At 41.1% G+C, this 20,213-nt stretch overlaps 3 protein-coding genes and 1 pseudogene across 5 annotated transcripts; 2 read left to right on the top strand and 2 right to left on the bottom strand.

Annotated features, from left to right (window-relative positions):
• Positions 1-1,043: 1,043 nt before the first annotated feature.
• On the bottom strand, positions 1,044-10,902 carry LOC108566778. Of its 3 annotated transcripts, none has more exons than XM_017926817.1 (6): positions 10,641-10,902; positions 7,666-10,576; positions 6,004-7,597; positions 5,543-5,953; positions 5,379-5,487; positions 1,044-1,120 (listed from the first exon to the last, which is right to left on the bottom strand). In XM_017926817.1, the coding sequence occupies exons 1-3, from the start codon at positions 10,883-10,885 to the stop codon at positions 6,005-6,007; spliced, it is 4,749 nt and encodes a 1,582-aa protein (XP_017782306.1). In that variant the 5' UTR covers positions 10,886-10,902; the 3' UTR covers positions 1,044-1,120; positions 5,379-5,487; positions 5,543-5,953; position 6,004. The 3 variants fall into 3 exon arrangements, with proteins under 3 accessions (XP_017782306.1, XP_017782315.1, XP_017782324.1); XM_017926826.1 differs by having other exon boundaries at positions 5,553-5,953; XM_017926835.1 differs by lacking the exon at positions 5,543-5,953.
• Positions 10,903-12,915: 2,013 nt separating this feature from the next.
• Positions 12,916-15,288, bottom strand: LOC108566805 (turripeptide Pal9.2-like). Its single transcript, XM_017926871.1, has 3 exons — positions 15,178-15,288; positions 13,459-13,653; positions 12,916-13,236 (listed from the first exon to the last, which is right to left on the bottom strand). Exons 1-3 carry the CDS (start codon positions 15,203-15,205, stop codon positions 13,178-13,180), a joined length of 282 nt encoding a protein of 93 aa, XP_017782360.1. The 5' UTR covers positions 15,206-15,288; the 3' UTR covers positions 12,916-13,177.
• Positions 15,289-15,371: 83 nt separating this feature from the next.
• Positions 15,372-17,685, top strand: LOC108566790 (L-dopachrome tautomerase yellow-f2-like). Its single transcript, XM_017926850.1, has 3 exons — positions 15,372-16,068; positions 16,452-17,182; positions 17,246-17,685. The coding sequence occupies exons 1-3, from the start codon at positions 15,768-15,770 to the stop codon at positions 17,609-17,611; spliced, it is 1,398 nt and encodes a 465-aa protein (XP_017782339.1). The 5' UTR covers positions 15,372-15,767; the 3' UTR covers positions 17,612-17,685.
• Positions 17,686-17,764: 79 nt separating this feature from the next.
• Positions 17,765-19,282, top strand: LOC108566770 (annotated as a pseudogene).
• The last annotated feature ends 931 nt before the right edge of the window (positions 19,283-20,213 follow it).

Raw genomic sequence — 20,213 nt, 5'->3', positions numbered from 1 at the left:
TGTTCTTCTTTGCTCTATTTATAATAATTATAATAATAATAGTTTTTAGACAGACATTTTGGTGTTAATAATTATCGCCTATTCATCACCTTATATGCATATGTTGCATCTAATAGACAGAGAAATAGATGAAGATGAAGATAAAGAGAGAGAGAGAGCAAAATTGAAAATACTATTCGGTATTAAAGTTTATAAAATAAAAAATAAATAGAGAGAAATAAAATTACAATTACAATTAGAATCTTGATAATAATAATAATAAGATTACGTACATGTATGTAACATACACAGTAAAACAATAACTAAACAAAACAAAAATGGAGTGAAAGAGACTAAAAGGTGTAGAAGAGATGGTTTAAGTAAACGCACGCACGCACGCACATCGTTGTTAGTTTTGTTAAGTAACTAAATAAACGAGAATGTTGCTAGGACGACCGCTGACTGACTGCTACATACGTAACCATAACAACATCAACAACAACAACAAGTGCTCATAGCAGTGATACAAGAAGAGAAAAAAGAGAAAAACATAACGCATCCTAATGCATCCTCGTTCAGGCTATGTGTTAATTCAAAAAGATATACTATATATATATATATCTTTTCTTCTTCAGCATCTCTTCCAAGAATTATCCTTTTTTTTTCGTTTATTTTTATATGGTCGCCTCCTGTCGCACCACTTCTTCTACGTTGTCTTACGATTGTTGCGATTAACACTCTCCCGGCTTGACGACGGCGTAATCTGCAAAAAACAAACATAGTTTATAGGTTTTCGTTTTTCAAGTTATAAGAATAAATATTATAAACTCTATGAAATGGTAAAATCAAGTGAATGTTGTTATTTCGATCGAAACCGGATTTCACTTTTCTGTCTTTTGTCGGATGGATTGATGGGTGTCGTTGTCTTTTGTTTGTTTTTTTTTTGTATGATACGTACAGACGCCGAAACGGCAGTAGGCGAGGTCGGCCATGCATCGGTTCTCGAAGGTCCTGGGAAGACCGGAATCGTCGACAGTGCAGACAGGACCGGATTCGATGTCGCAGCCGTGGCTCAGACAGGCCATCACACCGAATGCGCCCCTGTTCGGTGGTGCACCAACCACCAAACTCGACAGAAGACCTGCAAATGACACACACTGGATTAGTATTCAACGATTATGGAAAAAAAAAAGAAACAATTAAATTATAAAACATGTGTTACGAAACAGCATAGAAAAAAATTAAAATTTAATTGCTGTAATAATAATAATTATAATATTGAAGTTTAATTAGCGCCGTTCGCTAAGATGACATTATCGAATGATCTGTCAAAATTACGCAAAACCTACTTATGTCAATTGTGACATCTCCATGGGAACCATCAAGTGCAAGGATAACAAATCTAAAAACAAATGCATTTTTGATAGCGGCGTTATGTCATTTTGGGATACGTACGATAAGTCGTAATTGGCGTTGACCGCTACAACGGAACGAAGAGAAAAACAGACGCGCCATTAAATATCGCGCGCACGTCGTTCGTAAATAAATCGCATTCGCAAATATTCGGATTGTTTCCATTTGATCATGATACATATGCACAAAATCAAACAATGATCGCGTTGCATTTAATTGATTACTTCGTACATCGAAGATCGCGCGATGTTTTCGCGATGCGAAACAAATTTACACAAGAAAAATGAAAATAAATGAGCAGAGTTCATAACTATTGGTCAGGGTTCGATGGGCGAGCAATTTGTTCGCGTCCTTATCTCATTACAATTATTGCCCAATTCGATTTAATCTCAATTATTCGAATGAGATGCTAATAAATAATAAACATGTACATTTGAAAGAACAGAATCAGTTTCTTGCAATTTGTTGCATATCTTCAACCAAAAAAATAAAATGCATATTCTTTCAAATTTCGAAATCATTTGTTCGATTGATAAATTAGAACATTCATCACTACACCGGCTGCTGTTTTGTTGCTAAGCAATTGCAAGAAATGACTCGAAGATAACAAAGAGTAAGAACGTTTTCGGAATATGACCGAAAATTACCTAGAATTTTCAAAGAGAGAATTTGTTCTGGCGATTACAATGCAAAGACACGCTCATCTCCTCTTCTACAACCACCGGAGACGACGCGACAGATGGACGATAGCCCATGTCCCGACCCGAGGGGTTGTTCATCCCTTAAAACGTGTTACATTCCATTGTCTGCGTGAAACGAAACGAAAGTCTAGGTAGAAATTAACAAATAACAGAGGGATCGAAATAATAAGTTGGCGCTGGCGAGGATCGAGGATCAATGAAAATAAATTGGCGCTAATCAAGTTTGCGTCGAGAGAAACAAAAGGAAAAAAACGCAGCGAAAATCGTAGATGCGTGGCTCGATTAACAATTGCCAAGATGTAGAGACAAGCGAGAGGCGCGCATCGTCATCTGATTAACACTCGAAAGAACGAAAACAACAAATGTCGGTCGACGTTAAAGCCTAACAACACCAGCCTCGACACCCAATTAACGATTCCAATGAAAAACTCATCAATCTTAATTGCCCCTTCGCTCATTTCATCCATTTTTTGTGTTAGCGTGTAATAATTTCAATTGAATCGAGTTTCAACCGCTTCATTTGCAATTTTGACAAGTTTCAATTGGATTGATTGATCGTCTGCGACGCAAATGACATGGAAATTGTCAATAATTTAGATACGGAAAGAGTTGATGATGATGATGTTCGATATTCGTTCGATTTCGATTATTATTATTCTGTTTGGTTTCGAGTGTATTGATATATTGATCCATGATTAATGATCCTCCTACTACTCTTCTTCAATCTCTGAAAACATTATTTCTTCGCTTATCTCAAGAACTGACTGAGACTATCAAGCGAATGCGTGCATGTCTACGCATAACAATAATTACACATATCCTCGTTTTAAAAATAGATCGACATTTTTTTCGCTTCTGCTGCTTTCAAGAATAGACTAAAGAGATTAGTCTCTCTCTCTCTCTCAAACTCTTTCCTTCGACTCGAGAATGTAATTAAGGAAGGAAAGAAGATAATAGATGGTAATATTAAAGAGAAGACCGAGAGAGATAGATGCTGGAAATACGATGATGATGATCCCGGTTCATTCATGATCATAGCTTCTTAATCTACTAGATGGTGGACGACCGACGCAAGCATTAAAAATCGCACACTCTGTTGGCATGGCGAAAAACAAAACGTATTTTCGGAATCGAAGCAGCGGCCTCGTGACAAACAATAAACAGACGAATAAATCATCTCAATCTTTCATGATCTTTCTTATAACTTGCAAAACAAAAGATTAAATACTTAAGTCACACTATCACTATATGTTACTCTAGTAAATCTAGTTTACAGAGAGTAATTGGGGTACGAATCAATCATATTCATTTGTTGCTTAACTTTGTTTTGTGACTATTACGATTTTGCAAACTTTAAGAATAAAAGAAATTGCTTCGATTGTTAACAAAAAAACAAAAAATAAAGCAAAAGTATAAAAAGAAACAGAGAGAAAGAGAAAAAAAAAAGAAACTCACCCAGCAGAATGAAGAACATCCTTGTGGCATTCATGATGTTGGTTGTTGCTGATGAAATAATAAACAGCAGCAGCAGCAGCAAAAAGAAAACAATTACTTGCGAGCGGTTGTCTTGGACCACCCGGCAGATAGATAGATGGACACGAATCAAACACGAAACCCGGAAGAAAGGAAGCAAATAAACGGAGAGATGCGACGATGGAAATGTGCGGATGCACTGGATATTGGAATTATTGAAAAAGTAATAAGGAATGGCAAATCCGTCGAAGGTATATCGAAGCAGGCAGGCGTCGAATTGAAATGGTGTGTGTATTGTGTTACAAACGAATGGTAGGTTTATATCGAGAATATGTGTGTATGTGTGTGTGTGTGAGTATATATCGATATTATTGTCGGCGAGATGTGAAGAGAAGAAGAAGAGGAAGAAGAACAGAGCAGAGCAGAGCAGAGCAGATCAGATCGTTGTGGATGATGGACTTAATGTATACGCCGCTGAACGTTGTTCGTACGAGAGTGTATGTAGTAAGTAAGTAAGTAAGTGTAAGTAGGAAGAAGCACAAGTTTTATTTATCAAACCACAAGAGGAGAATACGTTTGTGTTCGTGTGTTTGTATGTGTTGTATATATATATGTATATATACATGTACACACACACAGTCACTCATGTATGATGATTGTAACGGCACCACGCAAAGTCGAAAAAATTGTAATATATTAAAACTAAAACACAGAAGAGAGAGAAATAATATCCGGTGGCCATAAATACGTTACGAATATATCAGATAGACCACGTGATTAATCAAACACATGTATGTGTGTGTGTGTATGTGTGTTTCTTTATTGGTGAGGCGCAACAAAATAATCAAACTGGACACACACATTATTAAAACCGAATTGCGTACATACAAACACACATACATGTGTACATATAAATCATAATGTACATTGCACACTTCTTCTACATGCAAAGAAAAGAGAGTACAACGAAAGAGGAGAAGAGGAGAAGGAGGCGGGCGGACGGACGGAGAGCTGGGTCGCAACATCTCTTGCTTGATGATAAAGAGAGAGAGAGAGAGAGAGGGAGCATGAACATTGATCAGATCAGAGCGATCGTTGACGTAACAATTGAACATTTCGGAATCGGATCAAGGATGGCTGGACTCAATTGCCACCACCTCGCTCTCTCTCTCTCTGTCTCTCCGCCACCCTTATACACATGCATGCATGTGGACACGAAGAGGAAGAGAAAGAAAAATGACCTCCTCGCACTGACGGCCCCAAAGAGGAGGACAAGAAATTAAAAGACACGGCGGTGGAGAATAATTGGGTGCATCTGGCATCTCTTTCTGCGGCCTCCGCCTTCGCGTCGCAGCAGACGAACATCGTCATCTTTTATAAAATGATTATTAATGAAGATAATGAAGGAGCGAACGAGCGAGCAACTGACTGAGAGAGAAAGAGAGAGATATATATCTCATTCTTCTCTCGGACTGGCTGACTGGCCAACTTGATCCGTCCTCTACATATTAATTATCCCTCTCGTTCCTCTCCTCTATTTTTAGCATATGACTTAACATCAATTGACTCGCGACCGAAGCCGAAGCCGCAGCAGCCGCAGCCGCCGCCGCCACCGCGCGCACTCCATATTCTTAAGCCCAACACATTTAATACTAATTCTTTACGCTGAACGTACAGATATGAATCCAAAAAGTACATTTACTTGCTACGCATCAAGATCGTACGCAACTATCGCACTTTTAGTTTAGTTGGAGATATTTACATAAATAAAAGTAAATTCGAATTGAATTATCCGACTTAATAGTTAATTACCTCGACATATCCGGCGGGTAATCAATGTTAGTTCGCTCCTTCCTTCCTTCTTTCTTCAACCGCACACATCCTCCTTATTCTTTGCCGATTCAATTCTCAATTCAGGTGCCTGAAACAAAACAGAAAAAAATTAACATAAAATATCATCATCATCAAGAACGTACATATCATTACTTTGCGCCGCGCAAATCCTTTTGATCCATTATCGAAACAATGATTAAACATAAAATAAATGTTATATATACTCTTTTGATTGACGGCTATGACATCAAACGATTGAACATTATTAATTGCATGTCAGATAAAGATTGTGTGCTGCAATAAATATCATCGCAAAATCACCGAAAAATAATTATACATACATATAATATGACTATGTATATACACACACACACACACATAAAATTAAAAATTAAAAACTGAAAGTGAAAAATTACAAAACACTATCGTCAATATTCGATAGCAAAACTATTTTCGGATTTTCGTGGAAAAAAATGCGCACTTCTTAATGGAAAATGCTCTGGATAAAGGGAGCTCTCTGTACACGAGGCTCTCTGCACGTACAATCCCCGCATCTGAAATTTACATGAATCAATTACATGAATATATGTTGATGATGTCTTACCTTAGTAGAGATTCATGTTCGTGTGCACGTCGAGTATGTGCTCTTTGGTGGCGGGGAAAAAGTCCAAAAGGTATTTCCAATCTTTGAGCAAGAGCTCGAGTATCTCGCAATTGCCGACCGTCTTGTAGGTGTACTTGTATGGATGCTTGGGGAAAATACCCTCGATGATGCCGAACGAATCGCCGGCATTGAGGACCTCGTGAGCTGCCTGAAAACAGTGAATCTCGTCCTCGAGCACCGCCACCTTTCCACTCACTATAAAGTACATGCATTCCCTGTCCACGTCCTTGTACGTGATGATATCGTCGCAGAGGTAAAACACCTGTTTCGCGTGCACCAGCACCTGGCGGACGAAATCCGGATGCGATCGGCCGAAGATGATGTGGTTGGTGAAGAGGTGGCCGTAGATGCTGTACATTACGGACTGCTTCAGGTAGGACGGGGCGAGGTTCAGTGCTTTCAGCGAATGCGATTGCATGTGAAACCAAGAGTTTTGCATCTGGCTGGAGAGCTTCAGCTTGATGATGGGCGACGCGTGTGACCGAAGATAGTGCATGATGAAGTTGATGATGTGACCGTAGTGGACGTGCGGACTGAGACACTCCACGATGATCTCGAAGAGTTGCGCGAACATTAGTATGCTGCAGATGTAGGAGGCGAGGACGACGATCATGTACAAGGACATGATCATCGTCGACGAGATGTAATAGTTCCTGTCCGATTTGAAGGTCAGAAACATCATGACAAAGTAGCAGTACTTGAAGTAGATGTCGAATTTGATGGAGGAGGGTGCGCGATAGATGCGACTCATCCACAGTCGCACCTTGTAATAGTGCACCGAGAACGACTTCTTCTTGGTGATGTACCAAAAGATGCGCTCGCTCATTATCAGGAAAGTGGCGCACGTTGTCACGTACATAGTTATCTCCAGCACGAACACGCAGCATCGCTTCCACACGGTGTATCCGTTGGTCAGGGTGTATTTGAAGAGGTGATCCGAGAAATATCGAATCAAGTAATAGATTCTCAGCACTCGGTTTATTCGCAGCAGATTGAAGAAGAAGCACTGCTCCTTGACGCCATTTATGTTGAAAACCATCAACATAAAATAGTCCAGAGGTAAACAGCTGATCACTGTGATTGCCATCTCGGTCTTCTTCATGTGCGGCTTCTTCACCAGTTTTCGCTCGGTGATGAGCTCCCAGTTGTCATCCAGATAACCCACGAAGAACTTGCAGACCGAATGGACAGTATGCATAACGTCCAGAGAAAATTGGAGGGCGAGAAAATTGCCGCTGATCTCGCACACGGCCATCTGGTACAGTTCCATCATTACACCGACGTAGCACGGCAGCAGAGCGTGCAACAATGAGAACTTCCTGAACAGTCTGTACCTGACCATCGCCTTATTGTAGTGGCGCAAGTTCACCATTTTTCGTATCATCTTCGGCGCTGAACTCTCGATGTAATACTGCTTGTACTGCATCAGACGCAGAAAGGTCTTCTTGATGTGCGGAAAATAATTGATCAGCATGTAGAACGTCTTGGTTTTCATGAAGAACACCAGCACCGTCGTGTTCGTCACCACCGTCACCTGCAAAATACACGACCATAATATTAATAAAAATAATAATAACAACTATTATAATTATAGAGTTGCACCTTTTGCCTAAATAATGTAACGTTCTCCATATTGCCAAAGATCGACGATTCGCCGAGGGTGTCGAGGACGGTGCCGTCGGCCGCGACGACGTCCACGTATCCAGTGTGCAAGAAGAAAATCTTTCCTTGGATATCGTTGATGGTCAGGATGTAGCCGTCCTTGTTGAACGTCATCATGTTCATCTCGATGAGGCAATTCTTGAAGAAATCCTCTAGCAGCAACTTGTTGTCGCTGAGGAGGGAATGACCGGTCAATTTGGGGCCGTAGAACTCGAAGAGAAGGTCGCGTTTCAGCGACGTGTTCAGATTCGCGTACAGCTCGAACGGATTGCCGTCACCTATGACCATCCACGAGGTGTCGAAATACTTCTTGATCTCGCGCCTCAGGTACAAACTGACCTTTCGCTTTCGCATAAAGTGCAGCAGCGACGCCGTGCTCTTACGACTGATGGGAAGCCGCACGTCGTTCGAGCAGAACGAGCTGAAGATGTTGCTCACGATGTAGATCTTGATGATCACCGAAACCGAACTCAAATAGGCGAGGAACGTGATGAGAAAGTAGCTGTGCTCGAACGATATGTACGTGTCCATGGAGACGGTCGTCACAGTGCTCGAGACGACGTAAAAGTAATAGGAGAAGATGTCAAAGTATTCCATGTTAAGTGTTTTGCAGAGGACGACCCATTCGGTGCCGTTCTTGTAAGAGTTGTCGCAATCGTTGACCACGATCACGGACGAACAGAAATTGATGAATATCACCACAGTGATGAAATTTACGGCCAGCTGCAGCGGAACAGAGGGCCACATGAAGCTCGCCTTGTAACTGTAGAAGCGATGCACCTGAATCAGCCTCAAGCAGCTCATTGCAAAGGTCACGGCAATATCGTCGTCCGCTATGATGTAGTTGATGGGAATAACGCCGAGCAGATCAACGAAGAAACCGTGCTTCAAGTAGTGTCGAGCAGTCTCCAGCGGATGCTTCACGAGTATCCCGATTTCGTTGTAATAGCAGACGTGCATCCGAAAGTAGACGTCGGCGTAGGCGGTCAGATCGAGCAACAGGAAGAGCAGCACATTCGGGCTCGAAGAGTTCGAATTGAAGAAAGGTATGAGGAAGAGGATGGAGCTCAAGATGGCAAACGAGAATCTGAATCGTTCCCAGTAAACCAGAAACTTGCTCTCCGGGTGTACGGTTTTGCGCATCAGCACGAACCTGACGAACGCGAACATTCCGAGCTTATTGAAGGGCCCATGGTAATCGTGATTCTCATAGATAGTCGCCGTCTTGCCTTTCTTGAACTTCCAAAATTGGAAATAGTCGTAATCCTTTACAATCAATTTCGATTGACTCTTCGCCCTTCCGATTCGCATCAGCAACTCGCGTATCCCCTCGTTCGCCCTCAAATTGCTCTTGAACAACTCGTTCGTCTCCGGGAATTCCGTGAGCAGCCTCTCGAAATCCGAATACTTGAAGTACAGACACACCACCTCCGTCAAACATATGACCGTCATTGCTGATGGCAGACCGTAGCAGATTTCCAGCAAATTCAACATCGTCAGCATCTCAGTGTCGTACACCTGTTTGCCAACCACCTTCTTTGCAACCCCTTTGTACAGTATAAACACTTGATCGTAGATAACACCGCGACTTATCAGCACGCATTGCCTATGGTAAATCACCTTGTGGCAGATCACCGAGAGCTTAGCGATCAGACCCTTCGGCATGAAGCTGATCATCTCCACCGATGAAAGTATATCCACGAATCCTTCGGTCTGCACCATGTTCATGAAAAAGGGCGACAAGCCGAGGAACTTTGGCATTGAAACCATCAGCATAAGACCATCGTTATCGTTCAGGTGTGTCTCTATACAAAGATTCAGTCTGCGTAGCAGATACTTTTTATCGGTACGCTGATGGGTGCAATGGAAAACTCGCGCAAAGAACGTCTGGATTTTCTTTCGATTATTGTAGCGCAGATAGACGGCTGCAATTATGGCGTTGGTTGCGGCAAACTCGAGGAAATACGAAATGTAATCCAGTACGATCGTGTACGGTATGTACAGGACATCGCTGTAAAGATAGCCGACGCCAGAGGCCATCTGCACCGCGATCGTCGTGAAGAGGCCTTCGGAATTGCCGAAAGCGACCATCACGCAAGACGTATAGTATATCAACATTATGTAAAGGAAACCGTACTTGAGTGCTGTATGTAAAAGAATGTTCACGTTGAACTGGCGCTCCCAATCGTTTAAGAACTTGAATATCCTGTAGACCTTCAACACCTTGTTCATGTACAGCCAGGTTCTGTTGAACTCGACCAGCTTATGCGGTAACAGAGAGGTGAGCATGAACGAGGGCACCACCGCGATGATGTCGCACGCAAACGAAATGTGCTTGATGCGCTCCGACATGATCGTCACCATGGTCGTCGCTCTAGATTCGCTGTTGACGGGCGTCACCGACAGTATGATGAAGTCGATCCACCAGAGAATGTTGAATAATATAATGAATTCGTTAGAGATGAAGCGTTTCTTCATGCTGCACATGTACGGAATCCATAGGGCGACGATCAAGCAGAAGACCAGAACAATGTACTCCCAGGCAGCAAGTACAGGCGAATTCGGTTTCAGTATCCACATGCCCGTCGACTTGATGAACACGATGTCAGTGTCAAAGTGGATTCTCTCCTTAATTGATAGCAACTCCAAGTAGCGCATGGTGTTGAAAGGATACATTTCACACTTGTAATTCAACTCATTCGCCAGGTAGATGTTCTCCGGAGCGTGCATGCTGTACAGATCCTTATTCTTGGAGCTCAAACGGTGCAGATTGTTCTTCAATTGAAGGAGATTCGTTAAGCCCTTCGGGTGGTTTCGCTTCACGTCGATGAACTTTTTGGCATCCTTATATCTGCATAAAAATAAAGACAACATCATGTGTTCTGTCTGTGCGTGTAGTCCTGCATGAAAATTACCTTTTCAGAATTTGCTGCAGGAAATCCCTGTAGACTGCCGGATGATGCCGGCACAATATCACGAAATCGTTTCGATGCAAGGTGAAGAGTTCAGTTGTCGTCTTGCAACGGAAATCGACGTCCGAGATGTAGGGAAACAGCAAACTCGCCTCGCCCACGCACGTACCTGATGTGAGTGCGAGCACACCGGACTCACCGTTCTCGCTGGATAAAATCTCGATGACTCCCTTCGAAATGTACACCATCTGCTCCTTGAGCTCGTCCTTCTTGTACACGAACTCGCCCTGCATGTGAATCGAATTTTTCGTCACCGAAGCGATCAATCTCAGCACCTGTAGATCCGTGTTCCTGAAGAGCAGCGAATGCTGGAATGCCGTCCAGCTGTAGTCCATGCAGATCTCGATGATGAGGTTGCACGTGAACTGATCGTGCACCTTAACAATGAAGTCCGAGTTGTAACCTTCGCGAAAGATCCACAGATTCTCGTAGTACTTCATCACTGTATCTCTGGTCTTCGCGCTCAACCCGAGGTGACCGGAGAAATAATTCTTAAAGAAGTTGACCTTCTCGACGTACTCGAATTTGTAGTAATACTCGCATATCGATGATATGATCATGTACGAGGACATAAGCTTCATGGTAATGAAGGTGAGGTACAGCAGGATGGCCAATGCGAATAGCTCGAACGGAAAGTACGGTATTTCGAACTCTTCGAAGTTGTTATGCTCCATCTCCCACCGGCTGAGCGACCTCCGCGCCGCAATTTCATATATCGAATTCGAAAACTCCATGGTGTATTCGCATTTGTGTCGTATGCAATAGATGCACTTCAGCAGAACAGCGATGTACGAGAGCGAGATGATCACGATCATCAGCAGCTCGAGCAGACGATGCCACAAGTTGATGTACCAGTTGCATCGCATGCGGTGCATGAAGTAGATCACGCGAATCATCTTTGCGGAACGGATAAAGTTCAAGCTGATGGGGATAAATCCGACGTAGCTCGGAAAGATGAACACGTACGGTATGGAGACGACAATCTCCAGGATGACCATCAAGTTGGGCCTCATCACCAGATTGTTGGCGATGGAGTCCATCCGCATCAGCTGCACGATCAGCGTGCACGCGCACTCCAGAATGTAGATGTAATTAAAATAGAGCATCCAAACTGGAAAATGCAAAAACATAGCAGATGTTAAGTGCATCCTTATAGGAATAAAATTGCTTACGTCCAGCGCTGTACATGAAGCGGCTGACAACTTGGTAGTTGCGTATCTCGAGGATGGCGAGCACAAACGTTTCCAATGTAATCATCGACACCGACACGTAACACCAGATCGGATCGAACGGGAACATCAGCCAAATGATGAACCTCGACGGACAGTCCATGTCCTCGATGTAATCCTTTTCGGGATCGAAAGCTTTATATTTCTTCGGTTTACGCTTCTTCCACTTCATCTCAACAAAATGCAACAACGTCAACGTCAAACAATCTCTGAAACAAGAAAACGTGTTACAATAGAGTCGCCTTTGATTCTTTGCATAACGAAAACTTTCCATTTTTTCTAAAATAACAACGACAGAGACAGCCAAGTGTTCATCTTAAATCTTGAATCAAGTGCTTTATATGTATGTATTATTAATGCTCTTCCTTGTGTATTTTTATGATTTTTCAAGAGCCGCTCGCAAATAGATTCGATATCTTCGGCAAATTGGCGGACGTAATTTTAGAACAACACGGGCGTTTTTTACGTCCACCTCATAATGATCAGAACAAACAGCCCGAATGCTTATAAGATGCGGCCACAAGAGCCAGAAAACATCACATCCTTTTCATTACAGTCGAAGCGAAGAAAATGTTGAAAGCAACTGCAATTCTGGCAATCTTTGGTAAGTCGATGATATAATTATTATTTCTTTTTCTATTGACACGATGATGCATAATTGTAATTATAAACAATGAAGCGATTGTTCTGATCGCGAATAGTAGGGAAACCGAGGCTCTTTGCGATTTCGGGTGTGGCCTCCACTTCAAACCTTTGTGCACCATCGACGCCGAAAACAAGACCAAACAGTTCGAAAGCGATTGCCAGCTGAGCGTCGCACGATGCAAATTTCCCGAAAAAAGTATATTTGTAAATACATGATTGAAAATCAATATGAATTATTTGTTGTTCGTATTACAGATTACGAGATAATCAGGAAAGGACCATGCGAGGAGATCCAGGAGGCGGCAGTCAATCAGACAGAGAAGGCGACCGTCTGACGGTTTGCGTTTTCGTATTGTTTGTTTATTATATTTGTTCTTTTCCGCGTACAAAGGTGCCACTAAAAAGTATTATGTAGGTAACATTGTGTATAATAAAAACTTCTAAGAGACTAAAAAAAATAATAATAATAGGTGTATGTCGAATATTGGAAAAGAGAGAGCATCATATTTCCTCCCCTAATTATGCGGTTGATGTTATATAATTATTGTTGTTGTTGGTGGCTGTGGAGGTGGACGTGTGTTGGTGTCATCTCATCTATCGAGAGATTTAAGAAAGCCTGACGCCGCCGCCTCCGGGACATTCTCCCTTTTGGATAATTTTCAAATCTAAAAAAAAATAACTTTGAGTAATTGTTGTGAAACAAAATACATAATGAAAATTTTACAATAGGCAACCAAATGTTCAATAGATTTTGCTGTTTAGTTTAATACTATTTAAATTCATTCATTCGATTGATTGAAGTTATGAAATAAACAAATTCTGATTAATTTTGATAGAGAGAAGAAACAAGTTTGTCGAAATATTAGGATAAAGTTGATTATTCTCACCCTTTTTGTTCTCGCAATTGAAGTTGCCGAGAACGCACTCGTTTCCAAAGGATTTGTTATCCTTTCCGGTTCCGTCGCCGGCGCAGATCGGGGTGTAATCGTCGGTGCATTGCTTCATGCACTCGTTCTTCTTCTTCAGGGAGGGTTTGGTGGAACCCTTGGCCGGAGAGGCCGCTGCGAAAGCCACCAAAACAACTGAAAAACAAAATAAACAATGATGATAAAAAAATAAATTAATTAATTGTGTTAACAAAGAAATTTGTGTCAATTTGGGATTAGTGCGAATTCTCTTTTTCAATTGAATAATGAGAGCGAGAGATCGCAGCATCTCTGCTTCCTGGACCGCAAATTGACGGTTAACCAGGATTAAACAATGACCGACCTCCGACGCACATCCTGTTTAATCTTCTATAATTCAATTTTACAAATCAAATTCGCGCTCGCCTACACTTGCTTCCTGCATTCATTTAATGTCAACATCGCATTTTTGTACGTTTGTTTGATTTTTGCTGTAGCTAACAAAATCGAAAAGTCATTGACACGAATTGATATTTTGTTTTTGCAGCAATTATCTGAGAGACACGTGAATCCTGAAGTTAATTATTTATAAAATTACTAACAAAAATTTCCGCAAGCAGATTAAGACGTCGCCGGAGGCGATTAATTTTAATTATCCGTTCATTATTTATGCATATCTCTCACATCCGTTGCAAAAACAAAACACCAAAGTGTTACAGACTTTCAGCAACAAAATAAAAGGCAATTTTATAAAAAAAAAAACAAATTATTAAATTATTGAATCCGCAGGTTTTACGACCCGAGTTTGGGAAACCCTGTTCTAATAATACGTTCAATGTTACGAGATATTCGGAGAATCGCGCACGTTAACGAAATGACCAACAACAAGAGTGAAACTCGTTTATCCGTATTCGGCAAATAAAATAACGACTTGTGTTCGTCACCTTGTAAATTTTACGGTACGCAAAAAATATTTTGATTCAATGTTAAATCATTATAAATAACAGAAATATGTATGACCACATGTTTTTCGTTGTGTTACGTAAATGATAGCCCGATATAATAACGTGAACTATGTGAAATCTTAAATTCAAAACAAACAAATATAAACAAAAAAATTCATGATATAATTAAATAAACGATAAACGCGATATCATTAAATTTAGAATATAAAATTCTTCGGACTGTGGACTAATTTGATTATACGCCCTTACGCTCATACATTTCAGATTATAAACAAGGACGTATTTCGTTACCTTGGTAACTAGGCCAATAAACCTAGTACACCTCTCTCAGAATTCAAATCAAAAGCAGTAAAGTATTTGTGTTTTCACTAGAAAAGATTATTTTGAAGATAATATTGAAATTCGTCGACAATAAATAACAGATAAAACTTTCTTTCTTTTCGCTTAATACAAGAAATACGTGCGCCTGTGATATTTGTTTACCCGAATTAGCGAGATCTCATTCGCAGAAGACATCTACATTTTAAATTTACAAAGTTAATGACAATCTTTGCCGTGAACAATGAGCAATTAAAACGCGATTTGCACGTCGTTCTTCAATTATTCATACCTTTCTAAGTAACAACCGAGCGCTTCTTTTATTCGTATTTTGTATTTGTTGTCGCGCTAATGTTTCTTTTATGTTGCGTCCGAATGCGATTCTAATGCAAATCGAGCAAAGGTTAACACGACTCACCTATGAGGAACGTTACGGTCAACTTCATCGTGGCTACTGCTGCAATGCAATGAATGTTTCTGCCTGTCTGAGCAACCTTTTCTCGTTCGCTCTCTCTATCTTTCTCTCTCCCTCTTTCTAGTTAAGCAATAATACAATAATCTAGTCATAATGAAAAGTGCTAAATTACTGCCACCTCTTTTCCCCACTCTGGTGGTCATGGTGATGCAACTCTAACAAAAATAAACAATTGCTGCAAATTGCTACGTTTCTGATTTGCGGATTGGTCGCATTAAAATTTGATAATTAAAAATAGTAGAGTTGTTCGTACGTTGTACGATGAAATTTAAGCAGATTAATTATCATAATTATCTGGCATTGACTGAGGCCGCTGGACGATGTGCGAGTTAAAGAAGTAAACAAGATAGTGCGCGAAACCAGTTTACTCAGAACTCGTAAGTTATTCGAGGAGAGGAAAAGAAGGGTGGAGCGAACCCGAAGATCGACGATCGATGCTGAAAATTTTCGGGTTTTCCTTCATACCTTTTTAAATTGCATTATTTTCCGATATAAACGACGGATACAGCAGGGATCTCGCAACAAAGATCAAGATGTTGGAATCGAGAGGACGTTCTGCTACGATCACGTTGCTGCTCTTCGGAGCGGTCCTCTTTGTCATAGTCGAGCACGACCACCTGGTGCAAGCTGGACAGCTCACCGAGGAGTTCACGTGGACGAGGTTGGACTACGCCTGGGCTTTGAAAGGTCGCTTCGGCGGATACAGACCCAACTACATCTACGGTGGTAGCGATTTCGCCTTCCCCGGCGCGGCAAGCTCCGGTTCCTCAAAACCCATCTCCACGCCAACGGACGACAACAAACAGCCAGATGGAAACGTCGACTTCATCTACGGTGAGCAAAAAAATTATATATTATTAGGCAAAACTAACTTTAAGTAATCTCACGTTATTGTTTTGATGTAGTCATTATTGTATTTCATATCTGAAACAATAATTATATACTTTGCTTATAAACAAGAACGAAATACTGTAAAACCGGAAGTAATTGCAAATATAAAAATATGCAATCAAGTGCAAATGAGTCTTTCGCGGCCTTCGGATTTAAGCGAATGCAGATGTTAAACAATCGGAAAATGGAAAAAGGCAAACGCATGTTGTTTTCCGTGCATTTTCCTTTCAAATCCATTAATTAGCAGTTGTTTAATTAGGTGAATCCGCAAATGTAAATTTGCAATTACTATTTCCGATCGATTTGTAATAAGTTTGTTGTTTCAGAGAATAATATACCGATGGGCGCAAACAGATGGAGGGACAAGTTGTTTATAACTGTACCGAGGCGACGGGCTGGAGTGCCGTCCACTTTGAACTATGTTTCAATCAGCAATAAGGAAAGGCATAACGTGCCTCTGATCCCATACCCGAATTGGGAGGTGAATCAGCTGAGCTCCGATCCCAGCAATCGCATCGTGTCCGTCTACAGAATCGCCGTAGACGTGTGCGATCGCATGTGGATGGTGGATACGGGCATCGTCGAGCTGCCTGGAAACAGGACGGACATCCAGCAGCAGTCGGTGGTGATCATCGACCTGAAGACGGACAAGATCATCAAACGACATCCGCTTCCTGCGTCCGTCCTCAAACCAGCCTCTATCCTGGCACTCGTCACCGTCGACGTAACTAAGGACACCTGCGACGACGCTTACGCTTACCTCCCGGATCTGGCCGGTTACGGCCTCATCGTGTACAGCTTGAAGGCTGACCGCTCTTGGCGAGTGACCCATAACTACTTCTTCTTGGAATCTCTGGCAGGAGAGTTCAACGTAGGCGGTCAGCACTTCCAATGGAACGACGGCGTCTTCAGCGTGGCGCTCTCGGAAATTAAAAGCGACGGCTTCAGAGACATGTATTTCCACTCGATGGCCGGTACGCATCTGTACGTGGTCTCCACGAGGATCTTGCGAGACGAGGCATTGGCCACCAGGTCCTATCATGGAAACGATTTCACTGTAAGTGAATAAATGTGATAAACCAACAACTGTACGCACAATATTATACTGACCTTTTTGCAGAACTTGGGTGACCGCGGTCCTCTATCTCAGACATCCGCAACGGATCTGCACAAACCTTCGGGCGTCTTGTTCTTGAGTTTGGTGAATCAGAACGCGTTGGGCTGCTGGAACACGAATATCCCATTCGGCAAGGAGAATTTCCACGTGATCCAAAGGGACGACAAGAAGATGATCTACCCTTGCGATCTGAAAGTTTACGGCGACGACCTGATCCTGCTAACCAACAACATGCCTATCTTCCTATACAGCAAACTCAATTACGACGAGACCAATTTCCGCGTCTGGTTCAGCAGCGTCGCAAACGCAATCAGCGGCACACAGTGCGAATCCAGAAGGACGAACCGCGGCAACCGTTACTACGGTTGATCAGCACTATGCAAAGAGCATACTCCTAAAAAAAACATTGTAGATAGTAAAATAAAATTAGACGTATAGATTTATATTGAAACTCTTACCTATTTCTGGAAAAAAACCTGCTCATCCAACATCATCCATCCAATGTGGACTAGGCAACCCATTCTGCTCGTAGTTGAATCTCTTTTGGAATTGCACGCACATGAAATGAAAATAAAACGCTTAAATTAGTTGAGAATCGAACAATGATTTTAAAAAAATAATAATAAAATACTATATAATAACCGTTGCCAATTTCTTTTAATGCAGAACAAAATGAGCTGAGAAGAAACGTGCAATTCGTTATACCTTCGTTGTATAATTAAAGTGTTGAATATAAGAATAGTTAATGTCTCATGCAGAACAATATGAAACAAAAAGATTTAAACAATTTAGATGGTATTTATATGAGGAAATTGGCAAACTTTGAGAGACATTCGGTTGAAGATGATCCGCGCTTTAGGGCTGGTGCTGTTGATCCTTTGCGGTGCCCAATGCAAATACGACAACAACAACAACACCATATCTAAATCAAGTGAGAATATTAATTTAAATTATAGTAAAATGTATATAGATAGATATTCGTATATTGCAGAATGCTTCGAATATAGTTTGATAGCTCACTCTTTGGGCTTCTCCACTTGCTCCACAACTCCTATGCCGCTTATAGTTGGAGGAAGCGAAGTTAACGAAAGGGAATACCCGCACGTGGTTCGTACTATATATAATTAGTAAACCATTTTTGATAGAACATCGGATTTTAATTATTAAGGCTTTGATTGGTTTTGGAAACGGAATTTCGGAACCGATTTGGGAATGTGGCGGTACACTGATTAGCGAATACTTTGTTTTATCTGCGGCACACTGCGTTGAAAGCAAAGAAAAGTTAGTATTTAACTGTAACTATTATAACGAAAGATGTGAAATCAAGGAAAATTATGTTTTCAGCGGAAAAGCGTGCGCCGTAAAGTTGGGAACGATTTCCCGAGACTACGATGGCCCAAATCTGCAGGTCCGCGAAATCGAAGAAACTATTATCTATCCCGAGTACAAAACCAACTCCAAGTACCACGACATTACCTTGTTCAGGCTGAAAGATCGCGTGATCTTCACAGAACACGTTCTACCTGCTTGCTTGTACTTCAGCTCATCTCTGCCGTACGATGAAAACATCCATCCGACAGCAGCAGGCTTCGGGAAAACGGTGTTCAGTGAGCTTAAAATAACATATTTAATTAATTATTATTATTATATTAATGAATTAATAATGTTTGTACCCGTTTAGCAAATAGTGGCGGCAGCGAGAAGCTGATGCAAGTGGAACTTCCGCTGTTGGCGAACGAGGAATGCGAAAAGTACTACAAGAACTTTCGACGCTCGACGCTGAAAGAGGGTCTAACCGAGAACATGATCTGCGCTGGCATTTTGACCGGAGGGAAAGACGCATGTCAGGGCGACTCTGGCGGACCTCTGCAAATTCCTCTCGAGAAACCCTATTGCGTTCACGCAATTCTGGGCGTAATATCTTTCGGAAAGTTCTGCGGCTACGCCAAATCGCCGGCAATCTATACGAATGTCATCAAATACGTTCCGTGGATCGAGCAGCACGTCTGGAAAAAAGAATACGATTTGATTAATATATAACAACAACAAAAAAAAAACGTTAATTTAAAATATTGTAGTTAAAATATGCAAATAGTGAGTTAAATAAAATATAATTATTTACATTTGTAGCAGTAAATGCGAGCTCCAGATGACATTAGGCCTCTGCGATGCAACCACCTAGAAATCGTAAACCCCTGCTCACAGCAGAACGGATATTAAGAAAATAAAAATAATTAATTGGAAGGATTTTTAATAGAGAATTTAATTTTGATCCCATAAATAAAACAGCGTATGGTAAATCTAGTGGATCAAAACGAGATCCGTAGCATATTCTGTATGAAACAGGTGCAACCTCGTGAAGGTTATATGCGAAACGGTCTTGAATCAATTCAGAGGCTATGTTTTGCGCTTGAATTGATACCTGGTTATCATCTTCGAGAGAAGATGATATACCTTTTGCACCTGGGGATGCGGCCACGTGGAAGCCGCTGCTCTCATTCACAGCAAATGAGAGCAAACGCGCGACCGCACACCCGGGAGGAAGAAAATAAGGAAAGTTTAGGATATAAGGAAATGCTATGATCTAGGTACCTGAAAGGGAACGTAACGATTAGTGACATGACATACAAATAAAATTAAATCAATCCTGAAACAGAAGAACACAAAGACATGACACACACCCGACCCAAAACATGAACGAAATATACGTTTACACAATCTATAATATCGTATTGAAAAATACGATACACATTTATAATTACAATAAAAATAAAATTGCATTAGCACATTGAACATCATTATAATATTTAACAGGAGAGGAATAAATGTGGAACGTCCATATTCTCTCTCATCTTTTTAATTTTTTTTTATTTTTTCATTCTTTTGTTTTGTATATATCTTTATTTATTTATTTTATTATTGTTATTAATCCATATTTTATTTTATTTTATTATTTTTTAAATATTTTTTT

This window comes from Nicrophorus vespilloides, unplaced genomic scaffold (assembly GCF_001412225.1).
Source record: "Nicrophorus vespilloides isolate i.1.1-1 unplaced genomic scaffold, Nicve_v1.0, whole genome shotgun sequence".
NCBI lineage: Eukaryota > Metazoa > Arthropoda > Insecta > Coleoptera > Silphidae > Nicrophorus > Nicrophorus vespilloides.
Note: the sequence above shows the minus strand (reverse complement) of the source record. Positions and strands in the feature narration are given on the sequence as shown.

What these genes read in the sequence shown, in the direction of transcription:
- LOC108566778 (XM_017926817.1), bottom strand. Translation starts at nt 10,885, where the DNA reads ATGGTGTACATTTCGAAGGGAGTCATCGAGATTTTATCCAGCGAGAAC. An exon ending in CTGCAGCAAATTCTGAAAAG is followed by an intron (nt 10,577 to 10,640) that starts GTAATTTTCATG and finishes ATTTTTATGCAG; the next exon opens with ATATAAGGATGCCAAAAAGT. An exon ending in TTACATTATTTAGGCAAAAG is followed by an intron (nt 7,598 to 7,665) that starts GTGCAACTCTAT and finishes TGTATTTTGCAG; the next exon opens with GTGACGGTGGTGACGAACAC.
- LOC108566805 (XM_017926871.1), bottom strand. Translation starts at nt 15,205, where the DNA reads ATGAAGTTGACCGTAACGTTCCTCATAG. An exon ending in GACCGTAACGTTCCTCATAG is followed by an intron (nt 13,654 to 15,177) that starts GTGAGTCGTGTT and finishes TTTGTTTTTCAG; the next exon opens with TTGTTTTGGTGGCTTTCGCA. An exon ending in CAATTGCGAGAACAAAAAGG is followed by an intron (nt 13,237 to 13,458) that starts GTGAGAATAATC and finishes ATTTTTTTTTAG; the next exon opens with ATTTGAAAATTATCCAAAAG.
- LOC108566790 (XM_017926850.1), top strand. Translation starts at nt 15,768, where the DNA reads ATGTTGGAATCGAGAGGACGTTCTGCTACGATCACGTTGCTGCTCTTC. An exon ending in AAACGTCGACTTCATCTACG is followed by an intron (nt 16,069 to 16,451) that starts GTGAGCAAAAAA and finishes TTGTTGTTTCAG; the next exon opens with AGAATAATATACCGATGGGC. An exon ending in ATCATGGAAACGATTTCACT is followed by an intron (nt 17,183 to 17,245) that starts GTAAGTGAATAA and finishes ACCTTTTTGCAG; the next exon opens with AACTTGGGTGACCGCGGTCC.